Source organism: Mirounga leonina, unplaced genomic scaffold, assembly GCF_011800145.1.
Source record: "Mirounga leonina isolate KUSES-001 unplaced genomic scaffold, KU_Mleo_1.0 Mir_94, whole genome shotgun sequence".
NCBI classification, from domain to species: domain Eukaryota; kingdom Metazoa; phylum Chordata; class Mammalia; order Carnivora; family Phocidae; genus Mirounga; species Mirounga leonina.
The window spans coordinates 2,319,113-2,343,320 of NW_023270855.1; the positions used below are offsets into that span (position 1 = coordinate 2,319,113).

Sequence of the window (24,208 nt, forward strand, 5' to 3'; positions counted from 1 at the left end):
GGGGAAACCTTGGGGAGCAGAGGGGCACCTGGGTGGTTCAGTCAGTTAAGCGTCTGCCTTCAGCTCAGGTCATGATCTCAGGGTCCTGGGATCGAACCCCACATCAGGCTAGTGGGGAGTCTACTTCGCCCTCTCCCTGTGCCCCTCCCCTGGCTCCTGTTCTCTCTCTCTCTCAAATAAATAAATAAAATCTTTAAAGAAAAAGAAAGAAACCTTGGGAAGCAGAGAAAAGTAGATGGAAGAAGAAAGTGTTGCCTGTAACTTACTCCTGATCTCTGACAGCCTAGTGGATAGTCGTCTAGTCTTTTCTTTCTGCAACCCAGAGTTAGAGCAGAACTCTTCCAACAATTTTTATTCCTGTGGGTTTTTTTTTTTTCCAATTAATTTGTAAGTTTGTCTTTGTGTGACTTTAAGCGCTTCTCAGGTATCACTTCATCTCCCAGAATATTTTGCCACAGCAAATGCACGCCAGTCCTATCCTGACTGCCCTCCTGTGGATCCCTGCACCCCTGTAACTTCGCAGGCCTCAGTGGTGCACCCAGACCTTGGCACCAAGTCGCCTCACCGAGCCCCGCTCTGCCTCTGCAGACCTGTGTGGCCTGGGGCTAGTTACTGGCCCGGGCCTCGGCGTCTTCCACACTGTGCTGTGAGGGCTAAGTGCCTGCATGCGTGGGGACATCTGTGTGTACAAATCTCAGTTTCCTTGTTAAGACTGAATGCCTAGGATGGGTTGCTGGGTCCACGCAGTGACCACCATGGGAGATTCATAGCCGGTACTTATTCCTTGGTAGTATTCTTCGAGCCCCTCCTCTGAGCCAGGGATCATTCTAGGTGTTGGGCCTCCAGCCGTGCGTAGAGAGACAAAATCCCTGCCATGGTAGAACTTGTATTTTGTCAGGGACAGACGACAGACATCAGAATGAGGAACTTACAGCGGTGTGTTGGAAGGTGGTAATAGCTTGGAAAAAATAGAGCTGGGTAGGAGGGGTCGGGGCAGTGGGGGTGAAGGTGGTCAGGAAGGCCTCACCGGGAGGTGACATTTGCACAGCGATTAGGAGGTGGAACTGGGAGCCAGTGGAACTCCTGGGGCGGATCTTTCAGCGGAAGAACCAGTGAATGCCAAGGCCCTGAGGTGGGAATGCACCTGGTATATTGGGGTGAGGGGAACAAACGGTTCAGAGACGGGCCAGGTCACGTGGGAGGAGAGGGATGCAGGAGTCAGAGGCCAGGAGCTCCAAGCATGCTCCCCAGGTCAGGGGCCATCCCGGGAGGGGCAACACATAGCTGCCCAACCTATGTGGCCTACCAGAGGGTGCTTCAGAGGGAGGTCCCTAAGAGAGGATGGTAGCTCCATGAGAGCAGGATGGTCCTGCTTGCCTCTGTGTCCCCGGGGCCTACAGGAAGGAAGTGTCAGGAGCCCTGGTGGACGCCAGGCAGGTGGACAGTTGGCATTTGGCCGCCTCCCTCACCACTCTGAGTCCCCCAAGGTCTCTAGGACCCTCCCTGGTTTGGGCCCCAAAGAAACGGGCACACAGGTTGCATTACATGGACGTGGTAAGCTGCGGTCTCCCTGCAGCCCTCCCAGCACGCAGCTGCACGTCCTCAAGCATCATGCTCATGCCCCCCCTCCCACCCCCCTGGCCTGCCAGAACTGGGCACTCAGATTCCCTTTGCCTGCAGACCCTTGCCCAGGATCTCCGTGCAGCCAGTCCCTGTCACCTGGACCTCCCCCTGCAGAACTCCATTCAGAACTCTTCCTCAGAAAAGCCAGCCCTGGGCACATACAACCTGGCCGCCCTCCCCTCCTGGTGACACAGCAGTTTTGCTTCCTTGATCGCCTTGGTGGCTATCTGGATTATCTTGCTGGCCTATCTTCTCTCTGCCCCTTCTCAGACTCGTAAACTCCATGGGGGCCAGGCCCTGGTCTGCATGTTCACCACCATTGTTTCCAGTCCTGGAGCACTGTGTGAATGTTTTCCAGGGAAGGACACAGGGGCAGGTTGGGAGAAGCTCAGCGTGGGCAGCTGCTCCAACCCCTGACATCCTGAGCTGCGCTTCACTTCCCTTCATTGGCTGTCTGGCTAAGGGGGAGAAAGGCCAGTGTAAAACAGAGCGGCTCCCAGGGACATTTGCTCCAAATCCACAGCTTCACCCGTTGGTGAGGCTTTCTGGGCGTTGTGTCCAGGCCACCCCCAAACGGAGCGGAGGAAAATGAGCCTGACCATCTCAGAAGAGCAATTAAATGGCCACATCTTCTCCAGTGCCAGAGAGATTTTCTGGGTCTGCCTGCTTTGGGCAGTGTGAGGTATGCACCGTGTGTAATGGGAGCCAGCGCGGGCGAGATGGACTGCCGATTGGGCCACGCCTGTCTCCCCGGCCCGGCGCAGACGCCGGGGAGCCCCGCGCCTCTTCAGCCATCAGACCTCCTGGCACCAGAGGGAGACAGGCTGCCCATGCCATTTGTCAGGGTCTGGTGCCAGCCACCTTCTCTGTTTGCAGAAAGGAGGCCGGGGCTCCGATTCGGGGAGGCAGATACCTGTGGGCCTGGCGCTAGCTTAGGGGCCTGGCCCAGGGCCATTCCCACGCCCCATCCCAGAAGTACGCTGACCGGCTGGGTGTGGGGCCTGCGAGCAGACACCGTGCTGCCCAGCCGGAGGACGGCTCCCGTTGGTACGGGTCCCGCAGGCCCCTAGCATCCCAGAGCCCCATTCACATCAGCTGCGAGTCCGGCCTTCCTGGGGCGTGCAGGCTTTGAGAGGCCAGGAGTCTCACCTCTGCCTGTGGAAGGGAGACCGAGTCCTTCTTAGAGGACCATCCCTGGCCAACTCTCCAGTGTGCCTTAAAGCAACCTCCTGGTCACCTTTCTAAACATCCAGGGTGCTCTCACAGCAGGGTCGTCTCCAGGAGTCTGCCAAAGGTGGACCCCCACCGAGTGATGGGCTGGGGAGCAGTAACCTGCATTGGCCAGCAGGTGCAAGCCCAGAGTTCAAACCCTCGCTCTTCCTGACTCACTGTGGGGCCTGGATGGAGTCCGTGCCCTCCTTGGGGCTCCGATTTCTCCTCTGTAAGATGAAGGGGTTGCTTCAGCAAACATGCATGTGTGCTTGGTCTAAGCAGAATAATCCACACACCCTGCCGCCCAGAGCTCCCCACCTGGTGGAGACATGATGAGCAAAGGTCATCCTGGCCACTGAAGCTTGACATCAGAGCGTCACATCTGGGTTCTCAGGGAGACCGCTAACACCCGGCCAATCTTGGGGCAAAGGAGGATGCCCTTTAGGCCCTGGCAGACACAGATCAGGGTGCACCAGGGCATGCAGGGAAGGGAGCCCTCTGCCTGACGCCTACCCCCAGCTTCCTGCCAGCTTTGGACTCAGCCTCTAGGTCCACTGGCCAATACAGCCCCTCTGTGCATATTGGAAGGAAGTGGGGGGACACAGGCCGGCCAGGACCCTCTTGGCAAGCACAGTGTGGGCTGGGCTCCACCTCACTTGCCCCTTGCCAGGGAATGAAGGCTGTGTACCCAGCTCTCCCAGTAGTCACTCCCGGAGCTGCCACTCACTGGGCCTTCTTGCCCCATGCAAGTCTCACGGCGCCCCCTCTGCTCCGCCCCCCCGCCACACAGCCTTGCCAGCTTGCTCCCACCAGGTTCCCTCAGCAGGGCTGTGAGCAGCCTATTCCAGAGTTCTCTGCTTGTACAGAGCTGGTCTGAGGCCTGGCCACAGCCTTGGGGGAGCCAGAGCCTCCCCACCCATGCTCGAAGCAGCCGAGAGCTCACCCTGGCCAGCAGCCCCCAAAGACGCTGCACCATGTTGCTACCAAGCAGTTTCCTTATAAAGACAAGCCCCAGAGAAAGCCTGGTGCTCAAAGAAGAGTGAGACTTCTAACATTGGCAAGGCGGGGAAGGGCATTCCAGGCAGAGGGGACAGCCCATGCAGAGGCTCATAAGTGTGACTGTAGGGAGCCCAGGACTGGCCACGTGTTCCTCAAGGCAGCAGGGAACACACAAAAGCAATGGGTGAAGGGGCCTGGAGAGTTAGGGTTGGCCTTAGGGTCTTAGCAGGAAACTGATTTCCACTCAATCATTTGGCTGGAGAGGGTGAATAGAAAGTCTATATACTGAACATAGTGGAGGAAGTGAACAGAGGGTGGATGTTTAAAGGAGCCAGTAAGATGTGATGGAAACCAGTGGGGGCCGCTCTCACCCCTGCATGGGGGTGGAGGGACCGCGTTTGCAAAAGCCCAGGGAGAAGGCTCCCCAACAGGAGGTCCAGCCTTAGGGAACAGAAATCAACACCCCAGCTGCTCTCTCCTCCCACCCTCTGATCTGCTGGGGCTCCCATTGGCTGAACCCAACCAGAAGCCAGAGGGCACAGGAGCCCATATGCTGTCTGCAGAGGTCAGCCTCCCAAGCACACAGAGGAGCAGAGAGTGGATCTTCAGGGGCAATTGGAGAACACCTAGCCCAGGGAGCCTCAGATGTCAAGTTTCAGTGTATGTGTTTTAGCGTGAGTGTTCTGGGAAACAACAGGACCATTTAGAGCAGAAGAACGTGGCCACCAAGTGTGGGGCTGAGCCGCACAGGAGCCTGAGTGCAGAGTGGATGGGTGGGCAGTGGACTGGGAGACGGAGGTGAGGAGCCCTGCTGAGCTCCAAGCTGGACAGGCCCATGACTAGCATGGTGGGGGAGGGGCTGGAATGTAGGGATTTAGGTGGCAGAGTGGACCCTAGGCCTCAGGGGCCCATTGGCTGGGGAAGGAGGCAGAAGAGGGTGAGCCCAGGTAGCACTGGGGTCCTAGCTCAGCCTAAGAGAGTGTGAGGGATGGGCCTAGGAGACTCGGAAATGGGCCAGTACGAGTGGGTCCCCATCCAGGGTGGTGAGTGCACAGGCTAGGGAGTGGCGGAGTAACAGGCTCTCCTTCTGTGCTCGCAGGCGGCCTCAGCCCCGAGTCCAAGAAGATTTTAACACCCACCCTCAAGAAGCGGGGCCGGTCCGGCCGAGGAGAAGCAGCCAAGCAGGAGGAGGTGGCCGAGCGGTCCGAGCCTGCGCAGCACGTGGCCCTCAGCCTGTCTTTCAAGCGTTACGTCTTTGACACCCACAAGCGCATGGTCCAGTCTCCCTGAGTGTTCCAGTGACCTTGCCCAGGCCCCGGGCTGGGCTGCATTGCCAAGTGTCCGACCAGATGTGCCTCAACCTCCTTTAGTATGTCCCTCCCCACGACCCTGCAGACACAGGCCCTAGGCCTGGCGCTAAGCCCCGGTGAAAAGCCTGGGGGTGCGGTGGCAGTGACACCAGGGCTGGGGCCCAGAGGGTCTGTCCCGGCACCCTCGCACCTACTAGGGGCCAGTGTTTCCCAGGCCGCCCAACTGGCAGCCATGGGAGGGCCAGTCCACACCCTGCCCCAGGTGGCCTGGCACTTAACCAGCTGCAAATAAATGTCCCACGGTGTCTGCCCACTCTGTTGGTCTCTGTGATTTCAGCGGGAGGGGCCCCCCATGCCTGTTCCCAAGGGGAATGTCAAGGGGTTCAGCAGGGTTCCTGCCCAGAGAAGAGCTGGAGGGACCAGAACTCAGAGCCCAGTGGGAGTGGGCTGAGGAGTCCACAGGGTGTCAGGCCCCTAGGCCAGGCTAGGTGGCCCATGGGGTCTCCTGGGCCTTGAGGGACATGGGGGCGGGGGTCTCTGGACAGCCAAGTCCAGAGAGGGCTCTGCCAGGAAGGGGACCCATGAAGTGCTGGGGAGCCATGAGGTGCCCGGCCAGGGCATCAAGACAGAGGCTGGCTGGAGGGATTGCTTCCCCGGCCCCACACGAGCAGTCCCTAGGCTTCTGCCCTCGAGTCTGGGGCCCATACTCCCCAAGGTGTGGAGGTGAGGGCAGGTGACAGAACACTGTGCAGAGCACCTTGTGGGCCAGGGACCGCGGGCACAGCCCCCTCCAAAGCCCAGGAAGCCCTACCCTTGCTCCTCCACCCTGGCCCGCCCGCAGCCTGAGTTGTGGATGCTCAGAAAAGGGTGGGATGGCGAAACTAACTGAATGAGAGAAATCAAAACTTTGTAGGATGTACAGATGTTCCAGCGCTCCTTTATTTGGCCTCCAAACAGATGCAGAGGCTGCCCTTTCATCCTGGTGCGTTATGCTTTAATTTGCAAAAGTGGCATCAAAAGTATTAACGGTGGGGGGCGCCTGGGTGGCTCAGTCGGTTAAGCGTCTGCCTTCGGCTCAGGTCATGATCTCAGGGTCCTGGGATCGAGTCCTGCATCATCGGGCTCCCTGCTCAGCGGGACATCTGCTTCGCCCTCTCCCTCCGCCTGCTGTTCCCCCTGCTTGTGTGCTTTCTCTCTGTCAAATAAATAAATAAAATCTTAAAAACAAAGAAAGTATTAGTGGGACAGTAGCAGTCCAGTGACTTGGAGTGGTTCCGTCCTGGAGCTGAGGGCAGAGAGTGGCAGTGGGGGGCTGGGTAGGCAGCGCGAGTCCAGGCCCAGCCCCCACGTCCCCCTGGGCTGGGAATGAACTGGGAAGGGGCGCTGGGTGCTTTGAGCCGGCTGTCCCTTGGCCCCTTGGAGCCTCACGGCCGCCGCCTAGGGGGCCCTCTCCAGCGTCAGCAGTGGTACTTCTTGCCTGGCCCTGACCCCTCTGCAGACCGGGCTCCAGACCCGCTCTCATTTAGCCCCCACCCCCGTGGAACAGACCATCTCACCGGGGAGGTGGTGCCACGTGGCTGAAGCCACTCCAGGCCAGGGAGGCAGAAAGCTAGGTTTTCCCGCAGGGCTTCAGGGCACCGGTCCCAGGCTGGCCACCTCCTGCACCTCCTGTGGCTATCAACCCTTTGGAGTGGACACAGCTGGGAGGAGCTGGGCTCTCCCCAGGCCTTGCACCTTAGATGAGGAAACCCTCCAGCATCGTCCTCAATGTGTGGAGAACTGAGGCCAGAGCTGCTGGGTACTCCCCAGCCAGGCCGAGTCCTACCTGACCAAGGGATGTGAGGCTGACCCCTCCCTCCGGGCCCCTTCTGGGGGTCCCTGCCAGTTGAGATGGAGAGTCGCCCGGGCCTCAGGGGCAGGGCCCTGCCCTACCCTTGGGCATATCACTGTCCCTCTCTCCAAATGAGGGGTTATGTGACCCAGCAGAGCCCCCCACTCCCACCCCAGCAGGCATAGAGGGGTCACCAAGCAGGGACTAGTTCTGGGAGCAGATCCATGGGGGAGGGGAAACAGAGTGCACTCAAGCCACCGCCTGTTCATCCTGGCCCCTCTGCTTGTGTGATCTTGGGCAAGTCCCCTGACTCTGCCTCAGCGCCCCCATGTATAAAATGAGAACAAAAGTAGCTGCTTTGTGGGGTTGTTCGGGTACTGGGGCACCCTGCTGCCTGTCATATTACCTGCAGCCCTGGAAGCAGGACCAGCAGACACGGTCTCACCACTTGGGAGGTGAGGGGCCCACAAACCCTTCAGGAGTGGTGCCGGCAGCCCCAGGGCCCAGCTCTGCTCCAAACTGGCCATTTTTCTAGGACCTCTGTGACATGCGCACATCCACCCATACCTTTCTCCCTGCCTCCCATCCCGCTTGCAGACAGGAGAGGAGGCGGACTCAGGCGGAGGACACTGAGGCACAGAGAAGAGGAGGAGCCGCCCAGTGTGTGACTCCCAGAAGCCTCAGGCCCCCCAGAGAGTGCAGGGCGACAGCCTGCTCGGGGAGAGGCCTCTATCAGGCCTGGCATCAGAAGAAACCCGAGCACCCATTAGCCGGGTTGGGCCAGGACACAGCCCTTGAAGGAGAATCGCGGCCAGGGTAGGTGGGCAGGGGTGGGGGCCAGCAGCGTCCAGGGGCATCCCACAGCAGTGTCCCCCTTCCCCTGGGTCCCCAGCCAGCTCTAGGTGCTATAGAAGAGAATGCAAGCCTTTTGCAGCCATCCTCACACACATCAACTTGCTGAACCTGCGCTTCTACCCGTAGGGGTGGTCTGGGAAGCATTGCCCCAACTGTAGATGTGGGAGGTGGTAGGGACTGGGGCTCGGCTGACCATAGCCATTGCCTCAGATAGAGCTGGGACTTGAATCCAGGCTCTGCATGATTCCAGACATCCCCACGTCCCTTGCCTCAGGCCTTGGGTGTGTCCTTGGAAAGAGGTGACTTCTGGGGCCCTGCTTTGGGCAGAGGGATGGGGTGGGGGGCAAGGGGCAGCAGTGCCCCGCCCAACTCCCCCCCCCGCCCCCCTGCCGCCTGCCCATACAGAATGAAGTCATGAGCAGGCATCCTGCCACGGGCTGGGGCAGGAGGGGCGGCCGTGATTGGCAGGCCCCCGACCAGCGGGGCTAATGCACCAGCAATGAGATAAGGCTTATCTGGAAATGTCCCTGGAATCGAGACTCTGATGGAAACAGGCTTCTGGGTTAATATATTTTTGATAGATAAAGTCTCGTAAACGGGAAGCCCTGGGGGCCCGGGGCAGAAGAAGGGGCAGCTTCTGTTCTCCCAGGCCTCCTGCCCTGCCCGTGCGTGTGTGGGTGTGTGTTTGGGCGTGGGTCTGTGTTCCAGGTATCTGTGGCTGTCGACAGCTGGGGTGTGCGTGGATCTTGGTGTCTTGGGTGTGTGTGTATCTCCGTGTGTGCTCAGGGAGGGCAGTCTGTCAGGCTGTGGCTCTCCAGTGTGTCTGTGTGGGAATGGGGTGAAGAAGAAGGGTATCAGGCCCAGTGTGCACAGGGTGGTGACACGTTTGTCCCTTGGGCCACAGGGGCTTGAGTCAGTGGGGCCTGGTTCCCAGGACCTGGTGGGATGGGAATGGGGCTCATTGCCCCCATTCTGGGGACCCAGAGGCCCCCTCAAGTTGAGCTAGGACCCTCTCAGTGCCAACTCACCCTCGGGTTGATCCAGGCCTCAGGCCTTCCCTGCCTCCTCTGCCTTTACCTGGGATTTAGCATTTCCGGCTCCCCTTCTGGAGACCAAGGCCAGTCCTGCTCACAGCCTCTCCACTCCTTAGGTTAGCCATGTCGTCCTCCGTGGCCATGACAGGTGAGAAGAGGCCTCTCCCTGAGGGGCCACTGGGGCAAGGTCTTGAAGAGAGAGTAGGAGTCCGCCAGGAGGAGGAGGGGTGCCATCCAGCAGAGGCTCGAGGAGAGCACTAGATAGGGCCTGTGTGAAGACGGATGAGGTCAAGGCTCCCTGGCTCCCCCCAGCCCCTGCCAGGCCTCCAGGAGCCTCCACACAGGCAGCCCTGATTCAAAAGAGTAATTAGCACTTGGCTGATAACAGAGTCGTGCCATTAATTAGCCGAGCTCAGCCAGCACCGGGGGGCTTGATCGCGGGGAGGCAGCGGCCGGCAGCTAGGGGACGGTGGGGTGGGAGGTGCTTTGTGCTCCCTCGGGGAGCAGCTGACCCCAACCCTGGGCTCCTCTGTCTGTCCAAGCCCCATTCGCTTGCTGAGAGCCAGTGGTGGGGGCCAGGGAAGTAAAGGAGGCTACTGTGGAGGCAGGCTGAGTGGGGCCAGAAGCCTTGAAGCCTGCTGCCAGTCGTCTTGCCGGGTGTAGGCAGGGAGAGTGCATCAGATCTGGGCTTCAGGAGACCCCTCTGGCCCCAACATCATGCCAGTTCTGCATGTCCAGGGCCTGGAGGTCAGGGCCCCTCACCCTAGAGGGGCAGAGACCACAGGGTTGGAGGAAGGCTCGCAGGATTGGTTTTGGTTGTCAGTTGGCCGAGGAGCAGGGAAGGGGTGGGCTGAGCCCTGGAAAGAAGAAAAGGGCTTCTGGGAAAGTTTGGGGATCCAGCGTAGGCGGGTGGAAACTGGGAACAGGGATAGATTTGGGAAGAGGCCCAAAGTTGGTCATTCCACATTTACTGAGCACCTCCCGTGTGCCGGGCCCTGGGGTCACAGCCCCCTGCTCCCTGGATGCAGTGGGGTGCGGGCAGCCTGGAGCCCACGCAGTGTGGCCTGTGACCCCTGCGCCTCGGCAGCCTCCTGTGTGCGGCTCAGCCATCAGGCAGGACAGGCTGCCCTGCGCCCCACCCCCCGCAGGGCCAGCAGGTCAGAGGTCATGCACCCCGGAGCTCCCCGTGTGCCCCACCACGAGGGATTTGCTCAATCCCCCCACGCCCTCCCATGTTATCACCATCACCGGGTCTGGTGAGGAGACAGCACAGCAGAGAGAAACGGCCACTTCCCGTGGCCACAGCTGGGGCTCCAGATAAAGGCCAGCTGGGAACCCAGGCTGACCTGGAGAGGCTGGGGCAAGGGGCCAGGTTCAGCCACCTGCCTGGCCCCTCCAGGGACACCCCCCAGACTCAGCCCTCAGCCTCCAGGCTTCCAGCACAGTCCCCAGCAGACAGGGCTAACTGCCACCCTGCTCTGCGGGGGGCCAAGCCTCTCCTCCCCTGACCTGCACACCCCCACTCCCTCCCCAGGTTGGGTCCTTTCAGCTCCCCGGGCCCAGCTGAGCCCCACCGAGCTAAGGAAGGTGGCCGGTGAGGGTGCCTGGGGCCGGGCCATTTGGGCTGGGGGAGACCGATGGTCCCTGCAGAAGCACATAGGCCGCCTGCCTCCCCGCGAGGTCCGCCTCCGCTCCCTCCAGCACCCCCTGTCTCCTGTCTCCGGGTCTCCGCATCCCTCTCTCTCCTCCCAGCTGCCACACCCCGAGGCTGGGGCCCTGAGCCTGCCCCGCACAAGCCCTGCTGGGCAGCCCGCTGAGGTGGGGCAGGTCGGAGGGGTGGGCTGGAAGTGCGGCTCCGTGGGCCGGTCCCTGCAAAGGGCACCAGTGGAGGTCGGGTCGCCCTCTCCTCGAATCCTTTCTCCCTGCCTGTCCACCCCAGTGTCTGCCCCCCAAGTTGTGATCACACCTTCCCGTCCGCCCCCACCCTGCAGCCTCTGAGGGCCCCCTCCTGACCCCACCTCTTAAGTTCCCTCAGAGGCTGACAGGGCCCTGAGAGGCTCCCGGCTTGGAAGCAGAAAGGCAGGTGGGGGGCAGGCCAGGTGGGGCGCAGGAGCCAGGCCTCCCCCGGGAGCTCCAAATTTCCCAAGGGTTCCAGAGCCAGAGTCCAGGCCAGGCCATAGAAGCCAGAGCTGACCCATCCTGTGTCCTCCCAATTCACTACCCAAGCAGGACGTCACACGCCAGGTCCTTATGCTGTCCCTAGACTGTCATCGTACAACCACTAACCTCACCCCCACCCAAGAACACCACCTCCGCCTCCACCTCCACCAGCATCACGAGGGACCTGCTCAGATCCATGTGGGGGAGACCTGCATCCAGGGGGAGGAACGCATGAGGTCACTGGCCGGGAAGGGCATGCCATACGAGGCCAGGTGAGGGGATGGGGCGGGGGCTCAGTAGAGCTGGGGAGGAGGAGGCAGGGTGGGAATGATCGGGAGATGAAGTCCTCTGCTGGCCTTGGCACTGCTTGGGCCCAAGAGGGAGCCAGGAGGGAGGGGACCCAGGAGGCCTGGCCAGCCTCTGCGGGGTCAGTGGGCCCACTGTGGGCCCACCAAGAGGGGAGCCCAGCAGCAGGGCCGGGTTTGGGCCAGACCCCTTGATGAGCGTGGTGTGGACCCCCGAGTCTGCCCTCCACAGCCCTTGGGTGGGGGGCACACCTAAGGCTCAGGCAGTGGCAGGGGAGCCCAGAGAGAAGGCAGAGGAGCAGGAGAGGGAGGAGGAAAACCAGATGGGGGGCAGCTGGGGAGGGGGCCGCAGGCAGGGTCCCAGAGGAAGCAGGCCAGACAGCTCTGGGGCAGGGGGGCATGGGTGGGCGCCAGGCAGGACTGCTGTGTAATGGGCGTGCTGAGATGAAGCCGCTCACGCCCTCATCAGACAGGCCGCAGGCCGGTGGGGCAGGTGACAGGCACCGACCAGCCACAGTTCGCTAGTTCTCCGTGTCCAGCAGGCCGCAGGGAAACGCAGCCACGCCACCACCCAGGCCCTCGGGGTCCCCCAGTAGCCGGGCTCCAGAGCCTCCCCTGGGCTGAGTCCAAGCTCATGGAGGCCCAGCCAGTGTCCCCTGAGGGTCCCCCCGTTCTCCGGGCCTTTGCCCTCAGTGCTCCTTCTGCCCGACGGGGCCTGGTGTCAGGTCTGCTCATGCTCTGCCTGTCTCCCTGCGGGGCGTCAAACAAGCCCCTCCTCTCTCGGTGCCTCAGGGCTCCCCTCGCAGAGGGCTGCCAATGGCCAGAGCAGAAGAGGCTCAAAGGACAGTGGAGCTGCAACAGGAGGCCGGAGCTCAGAGGGTGGTGCCCTGGCCCTCCTGGCACCGCTGCCCCCTGGCTCAGGGATGGGCTGGGAGGCAAGGAACCGCTCTGGGGACCCCTGTTTCCTGGACTTCCTTCACAAAGGGGAAACTGAGGCAGGGGGAGGCTTTGGTCCTCTGCCTCAGCCCCCCAGCACTCGGAACCCTGTGGGGGACATGGCCGCTGCCAACTCCCGGCCCTGGACACAATGACATGCCCAGCCCGGGTCCCAGCGCATCGCTGGTCCCGGTGCAGTTCCCTGGAACTGGGGGTCTAAGTGTGGACACACTGGCCAGTGGGGCGCCTGTCACCCCATGGACAGCCGGGTGGGCTGCTGATAAGGAGAGACGGTTGTCAGAGTCACGGGGTGCCACTGATAAAACAGACAAGCATCTCCCGGTGGCCGGAAGGTAGTGGAAAGAGGCCCTGTCCTGGGGGTGCCCACATCTCGGGTGGAAACACTGAGGCTGCTGGTTCTGGACAGGGTCCCCCCAACTGTTCTCCCAGCCAGCAGCCCTCACCAAGGCATCCGGGCCGCTGCTGTTCACGGTGCAGCGGGGGGAGACCCTGACCTGGAGAGGGAGGGCCAGGCCTGAGGTCACCTTGCAGGACCTTCTGCCAGGCCAACTGCCCCACCCTGCCCCCACTTCCCCTGCCCGCTCACCAGGCCCACCGCAGCCCTAGAGAGCTCCAAACAAGCTCCTCGGGGCTCCCTTGCCTCGGGGCAGCCTCTTCCCTCCGCCACACCTTAGCTCACGCCATGCCGTGCGTCTGCCCAGAGCTCCTGTCCCACCATTCTCCTCTCTGCTCATTCTTCCAGGCCCAGCTTGCCCCTAAAAGAGCAACGATCCGGCGGGCTGCGAGGCCTGGGTCCATCGCGCCGCGCCGCGTGGGGCCGCTCGGAGTGGAGGCCGCCTGGGGGCGGGCGGGCTGGAGGCGCAGGTACATGTGAAGATTTCTTGGCAGCTTAGTGTGGAAACCATTGATCACCTTGCCGTCATTTCTGCCTGTTCTGTGTCAGCAAGAGAGAGTGCCCAAATGAGCAAGATAGCCCAGCGGAACAGTACTCCGGGAATAAGTGTTATTCATACTCAGGCTCATGCTGGCGGCTTACAGCAGGTTCCTCAGCTGGTGCCTGCTGGCCCCGGGGGAGGAGGCAAAGCCGTGCCCCCAAGCAAGCAAAGCAAAAAGAGTTCGCCCATGGATCACAACAGTGATGAGTATCGTCAGCACAGAGAGAGGAACAACATGGCTGTGAAAAAGAGCCGGTTGAAAAGCAAGCAGAAAGCACAGGATACACTGCAGAGAGTGAATCAGCTCAAAGAAGAGAATGAACGTTTGGAAGCAAAAAATAAATTGCTGACTAAGGAATTAAGTGTATTGAAAGATTTGTTTCTTGAGCACGCACACAACCTTGCAGATAACGTGCAACCCACTAGCACTGAAAATACAACTTCTGATAATGCAGGACAGTAGACCTCACCCCTTCCAAACTTCACAACTTGTGGCTTGAACGTTAAAGGTGTGACTACCTACATCACTCATATCAATGGCCGAACATTGTCTTGTTCCATTATTCAAAGACCCACTGAAGGTTGTTTTCTAGGATCAGCACTGAAGAGTTGATTAGCTAAAAATGTTAGCCATGTACTTTGAATATCTAGTTTTAAATGATACGGATTTTTTTGTGGGGATAAAACCAATTTTTGAGGTATATGGTAAAAAAAAAAAAAAAAAGCCCTGGACCTTGATATTCTTAATAAATCCTCACTTCCCAAAAAAAAAAAAAAAAAGAGCAATGATCCAGCCAAAAAGAGAGGATTCTGGGATGCGGGGGCTGTTACAGAGTGGGGTGGGCATGGCAGGGTGTGCCACACGCTTTCTCTCGCGAATCCTCACCCTCATTTCCCCTAGGTGACTGAGGCACCTTCCCAGATGGTGCCATTGCCTCCCAAGACAATTCCTGCATCTTTTTGTCCTCATTCTCTGTGCACTATGGCTGTACCTACTTCATAGGTATGAGGGAGGAGACTCAGGGAGGGGACAGTCCCTCAGCAGGTCATAGGCACAGAAGCCCAGGTCTCACTGGTTCCAGGATCCCAGGCAGGGTTCCTCCACACCTCCAAAATGTGGGGGTGGTGGGGGCTGGGCATGTCACTGGGTTCTTTTTCTGGAGCCCCTGGGAACAAGGCCCTGTTTTCCAGCTGGGATTGCTGACTTGGTTGATATTAATTTGAAGCTGCTATTATCATCCTGTCACCATGAAGGGAGTGAAGTTTACACCACAAAAGAGGGACATCTACACTGAGGAAGACTGACAGAGAGATGAAGAGAAACAGATTCCTGAAGGCATCCACTGAGCACCTGGATCCAGCTATGCCTGAAGCCTATCCTCTCGTTTATGTGAGGCAATAAATTCTCTTTGATGCTGAAGGCTGTTGCAGTTGGGTTGCTGTCTATGACTCATAAAGTGCACATGAGCAGGATCAGTCAGCAGTGACTCTCGCCAGTCTGGGACATGCTCTGGGTCCTGGGCCCAGTTGCAGACATACAGGAGCCCATGTATGCCCATGTGTACCCATGGATCCCAGTCCTTCCCTCTCTGGGAGTCTTCCCATAGCCAATACTCGCATCTCAGCTGTGGGGCTTTGGGCACCCCCCAGCCCTTACCCCCACCACACACACACAATTGCCCCCCGGCCTGGGATGCTCTATCAGCCACATCTGCCCGCCTCCCTCAGCAGCCCAGCAGGGTGCAGCACAAATCAGCACCCTGGCTCTGGATGGATTCCCACGGCTGCCCACCCGCTGTGCCCCCGGAGCCCTGGCTCGTCAACGCCAACGGAGCACACCACTGCAGTGGCTGGGGTGGGCTCTTGTCTCTTCCACACGGCCCTGACATTTAAAAAATTTTTACTGCCAGCATTTTCGAAAGGCAGATTTCATATAAAAATATACTGATTTTTGCCACTTACTAACCGTGACCTTGAGCTACTTACTCGTGCCTGTGTTCCCATCCGAAAGCTGGTGATAGCAAGAGCGGCCCTCTGTCTCACACCCTCCTTGGCAGGTCCCATGGAGTCAGCCTCAGCACCTACCCAGAGTCAGTCCCTCCTCACCCTACGCCAGTGGCTCGGACACAGGCCCGCACCTCTCACTGGTCCCCTGCTCTGCCCTCCCTCCTGTGGTCTGCTTTCACGCCAGCCAGAGGACGGCCAGAGGACTGCTGTTCACACCTGTCATAAGCCTTTCTCCTGTGGAAAACTCTCCCAGAGCTCCACTGCCCTCAGGGTAAAGCTTACACGCCTGCCCTGTGACCTCCTGGACCTCCTGTCCTATTACCCTCCCCACACCCACTTCTCCAGCTCCACTGGCCTTGCACCTCAGGGCCTTTGCACCTGCTGTTCCCTCCCCCTGCTCAGTGAGGCCCTGTCTGGGTACCTCTGTAAAGGTCACCCCCTAGACTCCCCATCCCTCCTTTAGTGTTCTCCCTAATGATTACTACCTTCTAACACACCAAATATCTTGCTTATTTACCTCCCTTGTTGTCAGCGTCCCCCACGGGAACATGAGCTCCAGAGACAGAAGTTTCTGTGCGTTTGTTCACCACCATCCCCAGCGCTTGGCGCAGCACCTAGAGCCCGTGGCCGGGTGCCCCACCCTCGTGCATTCGTGGCTGCCGGGGATTGGATGGGTTAGTCCCTATCGAATCCCCATGGGGCCCTGCCATGGAGCACATCCCCGGAAATGGAGCTGGTTCCGTCGCTGCTGTTTTTACTGGCCTGGCCTGTGTGTCCCCGGCAACCTTGACCTTCGGGGGTGGGTCATGTGGGGATGGCCCCAGGAAACACCAGCAGGAGAGGGAGTGAGTGAGGGAAGAGCAGGTACCAATAAAGTTGTGTCCTCACGAATCACCGGGCTGGGCTCTGAAAGTGAGGATGTGCCCCTAAGGAGTTGCTCCCCCAGAGCCAGGGAGCCACCCACTGCCCATCAGGGTTGCTCTCCGTCCCAGCACTGCTGCCCTGCAGGAAGTGGGGCGGTGGCCCTCCCACCTCGTCCCCTACTCCCCCTCCTTAACTCCCCACGGCCCCTTCCTTGCTGCTGTCACTCACGCGGGCCTCTCCTGCCTTAGGACCAGTCGTTCTTCCTGCCAGGGGCGCCCTTCTGCCCGACATTGCCCCACTGGCTCCTCTCCACTCAGGTGTCATCTCAGAAGGGACCAGTGACCTCCCTCTCATCCACGGCCCCTCGTTTAGTTACCTGCAGGGCTCTTTCTCATTGGTTCCCTGGTTATCGCAGCGCGCCCCCACAAGAGCATGAGGCTCCTGGCCGCACGGGCCTGTCTCTACTTCACTGCTACATCCAGTGAACAGAGGCCAGAACAGAGCCTGGCACACAGTAGGTGCCCCATAAGTGCTGGCTGACTCTGTTGGGAGAATGCGTGAGGCCAGCCTTCACAGCAAGCTCATCAGTGGGAGGCATGACCTGGGGGGGGCCGCCCTTGGCTGATGCAGGCCTTGCATGGGGCCCTAAGTGCACTCAGAGTTGGTCCCCAGGCCTTCTTGAGGGGACGGGAGCCCCCCAGGATCACAGAGAAAGGTCCTTGAGTTGGAGAAGACGGAAGACAGAAACGGAATCAGACAGTCACAGCCACAACCCCTACCCCACCCCCGCCCCACACTGGCCCTCAGCCCGTCCCTCCCCCTCCCCGGGCAAACCTGGTAAGTGCAGTTCGGAAGCTGCTGGTTAAGACCACAGATCCCTGAGCAAATATGTTAATAGTTGCCCAGAGGCTGAGCTATGAACGAGGACTGGTGAACCTGGGAGGGGGTGTGTGCAGGGAGGTCTCCGCCTGACCACTGGGCCGTCCTGAATAGGCCAGGTTTGTAGGGGCATCTGCACAACTCAGTGTGTACTGGAGCTGGGGCAGACGCAAGGCTGGGGCACCCGTGGGGAGGCCTGCACACCCGTGCGCCTGGCAGCCCGGGTCACCTGCACAGGGGTGTCTGAGCCCATCTCTGGGCCAGGCCACGTGCATACATCCGTGTGAAGGCACAGGCAGGTGCCCTCTGGTACACACTGGGTGATTCTGGAGCATGCAGAGGTGTGGGTGAATCTTGCACACGGTGTCCGCAAAGCCGCGTGCATGGGTTTTGGGGAGTCTGTGTGCAGGTGTGTGGTGTACGTGTGTGAGGCTGTGCACACGTGTGTCCCTCACACCCAGCCTGAATGAGGCCTAGAGGGCCTTAGAGTCAGCCAGACGTGGTTCCCGATCCTGCCCACTCTATCATCCTCTCCAGCGAGCTTTCCTCAAACACGGGATCTTATCATCGCTGCCTCGGGGCTGCTGCAAGACTTCGGAAGGCCACACGCGTAGGCACCGAGTCAAGGGTTACTTCACGGCCTTTGCCATCCCCTCCCTTTACCTTGCCCTTCCCCACCCCATATCTGGGCCCCGAGACCAGGCGACACCTGTGGCCCTCCCCCATGACATCCCGGGCAGCCGTGGACTTCATCCCGTACAAAGTAAAGCAACAAGAAAATGCCATTTTGCATTGATCAAACTGGTAAAAACGGGAAAGTCTGATTATAGCGTGTGGGTGAAGAGGTGGGGTGATGGGAACGCTTACCCGTGATCCTAGGAGAGGACATCCGCACCGCCGCTGCCGCATCGAGTAACTGTAACACGCTAGTGCCCGGTGGGCGGGACCACACACCCGTGTGCGTGCACAAGGAGGAAGAGCAGGGAAAGCAAACTACATACTCATCGGCGTGGACTGGCCCCCCGGACAGCGGTGGGTGGCATAGGGTGGAATGAATTCCAAGAATCCTGTGGCTCGATCCCCAAACACATGAGAAGTTGCAATAGGACACCTGTGGACTGAGCCGCTCGCCGCTTAAAAGAAATGCCGTAAAGCAGTACGCCGTGTGCCCGGCGGACACAGGTCTACGTGTTCAAGTGCATGGAGAAAGGTGAGCAAGGACGCACTCCAAACTGACAACTAACTGGTGGCTGTCCCTAAGAGGCCGCTGGAAAGGGCACTCCAGCCTTACCTTTTAGGTTTTCATTTTGCTCAAAGAGATCATGTGGTGTATTAGCCATGAATTAAAGAGGAACGAGGGACAGAGCTCTGTGAGGCCCGAGGTGTGGCGGTCAGGGGAGTCACGCAGGCTCCTTGTCACACACACCACGTGGCCCTGTTTTCCTGAAGACCAGCTCTCCGGGCAGTCCTGAGTCTGAAGGATGAGGCCCCAACACTCCTCTGTGGCTGCCCCGATTCCCTGCTGGACCCTGCCCCCAGGTTCACCTGGAGCAGCACCGGCCCTGAAGGCCCAGGCATCTCCCTGGCCCCAGATCTTTGGGGTCCCCACTGCCCCCACCCCATTTCAGGACCCCCACCCAAATCCCCAAGCACAGAGCTCACCGTGACTCTGGACTGGAAGGGTGGCCTGGGATGTTGTGACCTGTGGGGCCAGGGATGGTCACTCTGGGTGAGTGTGGGCCCCAGGGAGATGCGGCCAGGCCAATAACTCACCCTACCCTCACAGCTGCGGCTCTGGGGCCAGGGACTGATCACGGGAGGAGGCCCCAGGGGGCTTGTCAGACCTGGGGGTGCTGGGGGCAGGGGAGGGGCAGCTGAGACCGAGACAGAGACACGGCGAGAGACACACAGAGGAAAAGAGGGAGACAGACACCAAGAGAGACAGAGGAGAGAGAGAGACAAAGAGATAGAGTCCCAGAGGCTCCTAGGCCCTGGAGGAGGGGCAACTGGACAGAGACCAGCTCGGGGGGGGCACCCCCCCCCCCCGGCGGGTTGGTCCTGCTCTGATTGGCTAGGACTGGCTGCAATTAAACCCCATAATTGATTCCCTGGGATGACGAGGATCATTTCAATGCGGAGAATTAAGGTTTTCTTCCAAGATGGAAATAAAGATTAATTTGCAATTTCCTTCCTCACTGCACAGAGGAGAACAGCCCCTGCTGGGAAGAAATCTCAGCCCCGGCAGGTGGGCTGGGGGTGGGGCGGCCTTCGGGGCCTGGACCTGTGCACAGCCCCCGTTGGCAGGGAGAGGGGCTGCCACAGCCCCGAGGGGACAGCCTCCAGGCCTCTGTGCGCCCACCCCGGCCCAGGAGAGGCCCAAATTGCCTTTCTCGGACTCGGGGCCTCTCTGAGCCTCGGGCTTCTGGCTCTGCGATGGTGCTGTGGGGCCTGGAAGGCCTTAGCCCACCTTTGAAGAGCACCTCTACTCCCTGCTTCAAAGCAGGCTGGTGTGCATTGTGACTCATTGGTCCCCAGCGGGGTCTGGTGTCCAGACAGCCACAGAGAGACTGGGTAGGAGAGTCCCTGAGGGGGGGAGGGGGAAGCCCCACACCCCCCTTCTCCCTGGTGGCTCCTTCTTCAGAGCCACTGGCCTCTTGCTGCCACCGCGGGCAGCGAAGCTAACGGAGCCCCCCGGAACTAACACAGGACCTCCCTGGAGGGGGTATACATGCTGGAGCTCAGGAGATGCTCCTGTCCTCTTCCGGCCCGGGCCCCCACAGACCCCCACCTCTGCGCCCCTCCCTGGGGATACTCCCAAGCACAGCCACATATGAAGGCTCCAGAAAGCAGGAGCCCCTGGTACCCCTCCAGGCCTGGCTGCCCTAGCACCACCCCTCGGAGAGGCCTGCCCAATCCTGGGGGGGTCAGAACACCAGCCAGAGCCAGAGGAGGGCAGCAAGTGAGCCCACCGCACGTGTGCCCCCAGGAGCCAGCGTGGCGTCCTCAGACCTTGTCCCTAGCAGGGTGCACTGGCGGGGGGGGCGGGGGGCGTCGCTGCCTCTGCCCTCTCCAGGCCCACACCCTGTTCACGCAGGTGGGGCAACTCCTGACTCCAGGGGCCCCATGGGAACAGCCCCACAGCAGAGCTGGGAGGAAGCGTGCCGCCCCGCCTGTGGTCTTCTGAGATCTCGTCTCGGCTAGTGCTCGGGGGGAGCTGTGCTCTGTACACCCTGAGCGGGGCCTCCAGGATCCCCGGGCGCTTGGATGGGGCTCCCGGCCGGAAGGCCTCTGAGACCCGCCATGCCGTGCTTGTGGGCCCTCCTCTGAGAGCCCCCAGGGCCCTGCGTCTGCGCCCGGCCCTGCTCTGCCCGAATCAGCCGAGGGCGGCCGCAGCCCGTTGGTTCCGAACGGCCCGGATCTGGCCATCGTGCCTCTGGCTCTTCCTGGGGGTAACCTCTGGGCGACCCCAGGCGCACACCGGGAGGAGGGAGAGCATGTTTATGGTCAGAGGGGCCAGCGCGCTCCTCTTGGGCTGCCTGGCGGCCTAGGCCTCTCTCCCCAACCCGACGGGAGCCTCAGACCTCCCCTCCCAGCCCACCTGCACACACACCCCACGTGCTCAGGACCCCAGCCTGCATGGCGACTCTGAGCCTGGGTCACTTGGAGAGGGCCGGGTCCCACTACTGGCGCATCCCTCCCGGTCGGGCCTCGCTTTACACACCTCCAGGCACAGGGCGCTCCCTCCACACCACCCCGGCCGATGACAGCTGAGAGAAAACAGCCACTCCGCAGAGTCACAAAGACTAGATGCCCAGCACGGCACCAAGCGCCCGGGGCCACGGTTGTCTCTCGGAGATGCTCTGGTGGGTTTTGGTTCTGCCCTCTGGCCCTGCGGCTCCACCTGTCCTCATGGCCCTGGGACAAGGGCAGTCCTGGGATAATGCCCCCAGGCCGGCATCTCACCCCCTCCCCGCTGACTCCCCAGAACTCTGAGCAGAACCACGCAGAGCAGGACTGCCACCTCCAACAGCCGGGCCCTTGGGTCCCTTGCTGTCGCCCTGTACGCCCTGCAATGTCTCAGGCCGCTGCTGGCTGCTGGCTTTGTTCATTTGTTCATTCGGTCCTTTGACCAAAAATTGGACCAAAGTTTCCTGAACCCTTGCCAAGGACCTGCGGCAGCTCGGAACAGCCCATCCCCTGACGAGGGGCGCCCAGGAGGCCTGGGAGAGTTGCCACCCTGGCCAGAGGCCCATAGATCCTTGCCCACCCTCTACCCTGGCCCCATCTCTACACCATCATGTCTGAGAGTCTTGGGCCCGCCCCCAGGGAGACTGGGCCCTGCGCTAACCCAGGACAGATGCCCAGATCCTTCCTACGGTTTCTTCCTTCTGGACCTGCCAGATCTGCCAGGGGCACCGGGTGACAAAAGAAATCACAGGGCACCCACTGCAGGCCACCAGCACCCTAATGGTCGTGTGAGCAAGGGGCTGGTTCCCAGAGCCCACACCAACCACAGCAGCCCTGCCTTTAACAGCACAGACAGATCTGGGATCCAGTGAAGCCCGGAGCAAGTGTCTCACCCTCTCTGTGCCTCAGCAAAATGAAATTAATATTGGGAGCTGCCTCACTGGGTAGGGGTGAGCATGAAAGGGGTACACAGCCGGTACTCACTAAATGCTCTATGGCAGCCACTTGGGAAACCAGTTTGGGTGTTTCTTAAAAAATTAAACACAGAGTTACCGCCAAAATGTGGAAGCAACCCAAATGTTTATAGATAAACAAAGCATGGCATACTGTATACCCGTGTACCCCTGGACTGATGAGCTAGAAGTGTATTCAGCAATAATCTGATCATACAGCAGAATGAGCTGCCCTTGCATGTCGCATGGGGAAACCTGGAAAACACTGTGCTAAGTGGAAGAAGCCTGGCACAAAGATCACATAGTGTGTGGTGCCGTTTATATGAACTGCCCAGAAAAGGCCAGCCCACAAAGACAGGAAGCGGCTGAGTGGGTGCCTAGGGTGGAGAGAGGGTGGGATGGAGGAGGTATAGGGTTTCTTTTTGGGGCCATGAACATATTCTAAATTCGATTGTGCTGATGGATGTCTAACTCCCTGAAAATACGAAAAGCCATTGACTTATACACCTTAAATGAGTGAGTGGCCTGGTATGTGAATTATATCTCAATAAGGCTTTTTAAAAAAAAAACAATGATGTTACTTTATGACCTGACATTTCACTCCTAGATATTTATTTACGCAAGAGAATTGGAAACATCCGTCCACACAAAAACTTGTACATGCGTGTTCATAGTAGCATGATTCAGAACAAAATGTGTCCATCACATGACAAATGGATAAATGTGGTCTGGCTGAACAATGGAATATTATTCAGCCCTGAAAAGGAGGGGAGTACTGACTCATTCTACATGGATGAACTTTGAAAATATCATGCTGAGTGAAAGAAACCAGATACAGGGGATCCTGGGTGGTTCAGTCAGTTAAGCGTCTGCATTTGGCTCAGGTCATGATATCAGGGTCCTGGGATCGAGCCCCACATCAGGCTCCCTGCTCAATGGGGAGCCTGCTTCTCCCTCTCCCTCTGCCTGCCGCTCCCCCTGCTTGCGCTCTCTCTCTCAAATAAATAAATAAAATCTTAAAAAAAAAAGAAGCCAGACATAAAAGGCCACAGATTATATGATTTCATTTATATGAAATGCCCAGAATAGGCAAAACTATTAAAAACAACCATACGATGGACTATTATTCAGCCGTAAGAAGGAATGGAGTACTGACTCATGCTACATCGTGGATGAACCTCAAGGACATGATGCTCAGTGAAAGAAGCCAGACACCAAAGGTCAAATAGTGTATAATTCCACTTACACAAAATGTCCAGAACAGGTAAACCAATAGATGCAGAAAATTTCTAGGTGGTTGCCAGGGACAGGGGGATCCGGGGGGACAGGAGTGACTGTAGGTACATATGTTGTCCCTCTGGGGGGGGGTTCTAAACTTAGTGGTGATGGTTGCACAACTTTGTAAATATACTTAAGCCACTGAATCGTATACTTTAAGAAGGGAGCTTTATGGCATGTAAATTTTATCTCAATAAAACTGTTTTAAAATGTAAACAGTTTAGGACTCTGGGGACACCCCTGCACGGTTTAGATCTCCCTGGGGGATGAGGGGCAGAATGGGACAGTGGTCAGGGGAAGCCGTGGCGCCCGGCACCCACAGATGCTCGCGCAGCCCCCCGGCCTCTGTCCCTGGCGGCCCCGTGCCAGCCAGCTGGGTGACCCCCCAAGCTTCAGTCTCTGCTTCTGTCCAGTGGGTGGACCCACACATCCTCCCAGGGCTGCAGGAGGGGCCGGCGGGACCCTGCCCTGGAAACCATTTTGTTCTCATTTTTAAATGAGCTTATGATTTGTCGTGTTTATTAAGGAAAGAGTTCAAACATGCAAAAAATGCACAGCGCATAAAACAGTGAACTCCCATGCCCCAACACCAGCTCGAGAAATAAGAGGTGACAGAGGCTGTTGGACCCTCAGGCTCCATGGTCCTGGCCTCCCTCCGCCCGTACGTATGTTGCCCCCGATAAGCTCTGCCGCGGGGCTTGGGGGGCTCGCTGGGGAGATGGTCCTGCTCAGAGGTGGGGACCTGTCGTCCCTCCTTTGATTCCCAGCTTGATGGAGATGGAAACTTGGCCCCCACCAGGACTCACCTGCTCCTTCTTCCTCCCCAGAAGGCATGTGGGACCCAGAGGCTCCATGATTCTGAAAGTCTACAACTCTGGGTTTCAAAATGTGTTGTTTTTGACACACAGTAAAAATCACCCTTTTAAACATACAGTTCTGTGAGTTTTGAAAAGCACAAAGAGCTGTGCAAACCCCACCGCAGTCAGAATACACGGTAGCTACCCAACATCCTTCATGCGCTGTTGCACCCCACCCCTGCTCCCGGGGGTCGCAGGGCTAGATCCTGTCCCACACTCGCACCGCCACTGGGCTCTTCCCTGCCCCGGCTTGCATCACCCCGAATGTCACACAAATGGAATCCTGCCGTGTGTAACCTTCTAGTAAGGCTCCTTTCGCTTGGCGATAGTTTGGGCTCCATCACGGGTGCCGTGTGTGTCCACGTTGGTTCCTGTGGTGGCCGCGTGGCATCCCAGAACGTGAGTGTACCACAGCCCGTTTGTCTGCTCACGAGCTGAGGGACATGTGGCTCGTTTCCAGTT

The 24,208-nt window shown here is 59.2% G+C and overlaps 2 protein-coding genes across 3 annotated transcripts in view; both read left to right on the forward strand.

The window, feature by feature from the left end:
* The window catches only part of EEFSEC (eukaryotic elongation factor, selenocysteine-tRNA specific), a 245,714-nt gene extending 239,508 nt beyond the window's left edge, over positions 1–6,206 (forward strand). For both annotated transcript variants that reach the window (XM_034998286.1, XM_034998287.1), the window contains one exon: positions 4,934–6,206. In XM_034998286.1, the coding sequence (XP_034854177.1) occupies positions 4,934–5,124 (191 nt within the window). In that variant the 3' untranslated portion in view covers positions 5,125–6,206. The remainder of the gene's footprint in view (positions 1–4,933) is intronic.
* A 2,781-nt stretch (positions 6,207–8,987) lies between these two features.
* LOC118005429 (CCAAT/enhancer-binding protein gamma-like) lies at positions 8,988–13,739 on the forward strand. Its single transcript, XM_034997361.1, is given in 4 exon segments — positions 8,988–9,012; positions 10,399–10,544; positions 13,029–13,137; positions 13,140–13,739. Coding segments are annotated over 4 exon segments (825 nt in total). The 3' UTR covers positions 13,685–13,739.
* Positions 13,740–24,208: the final 10,469 nt, after the last annotated feature.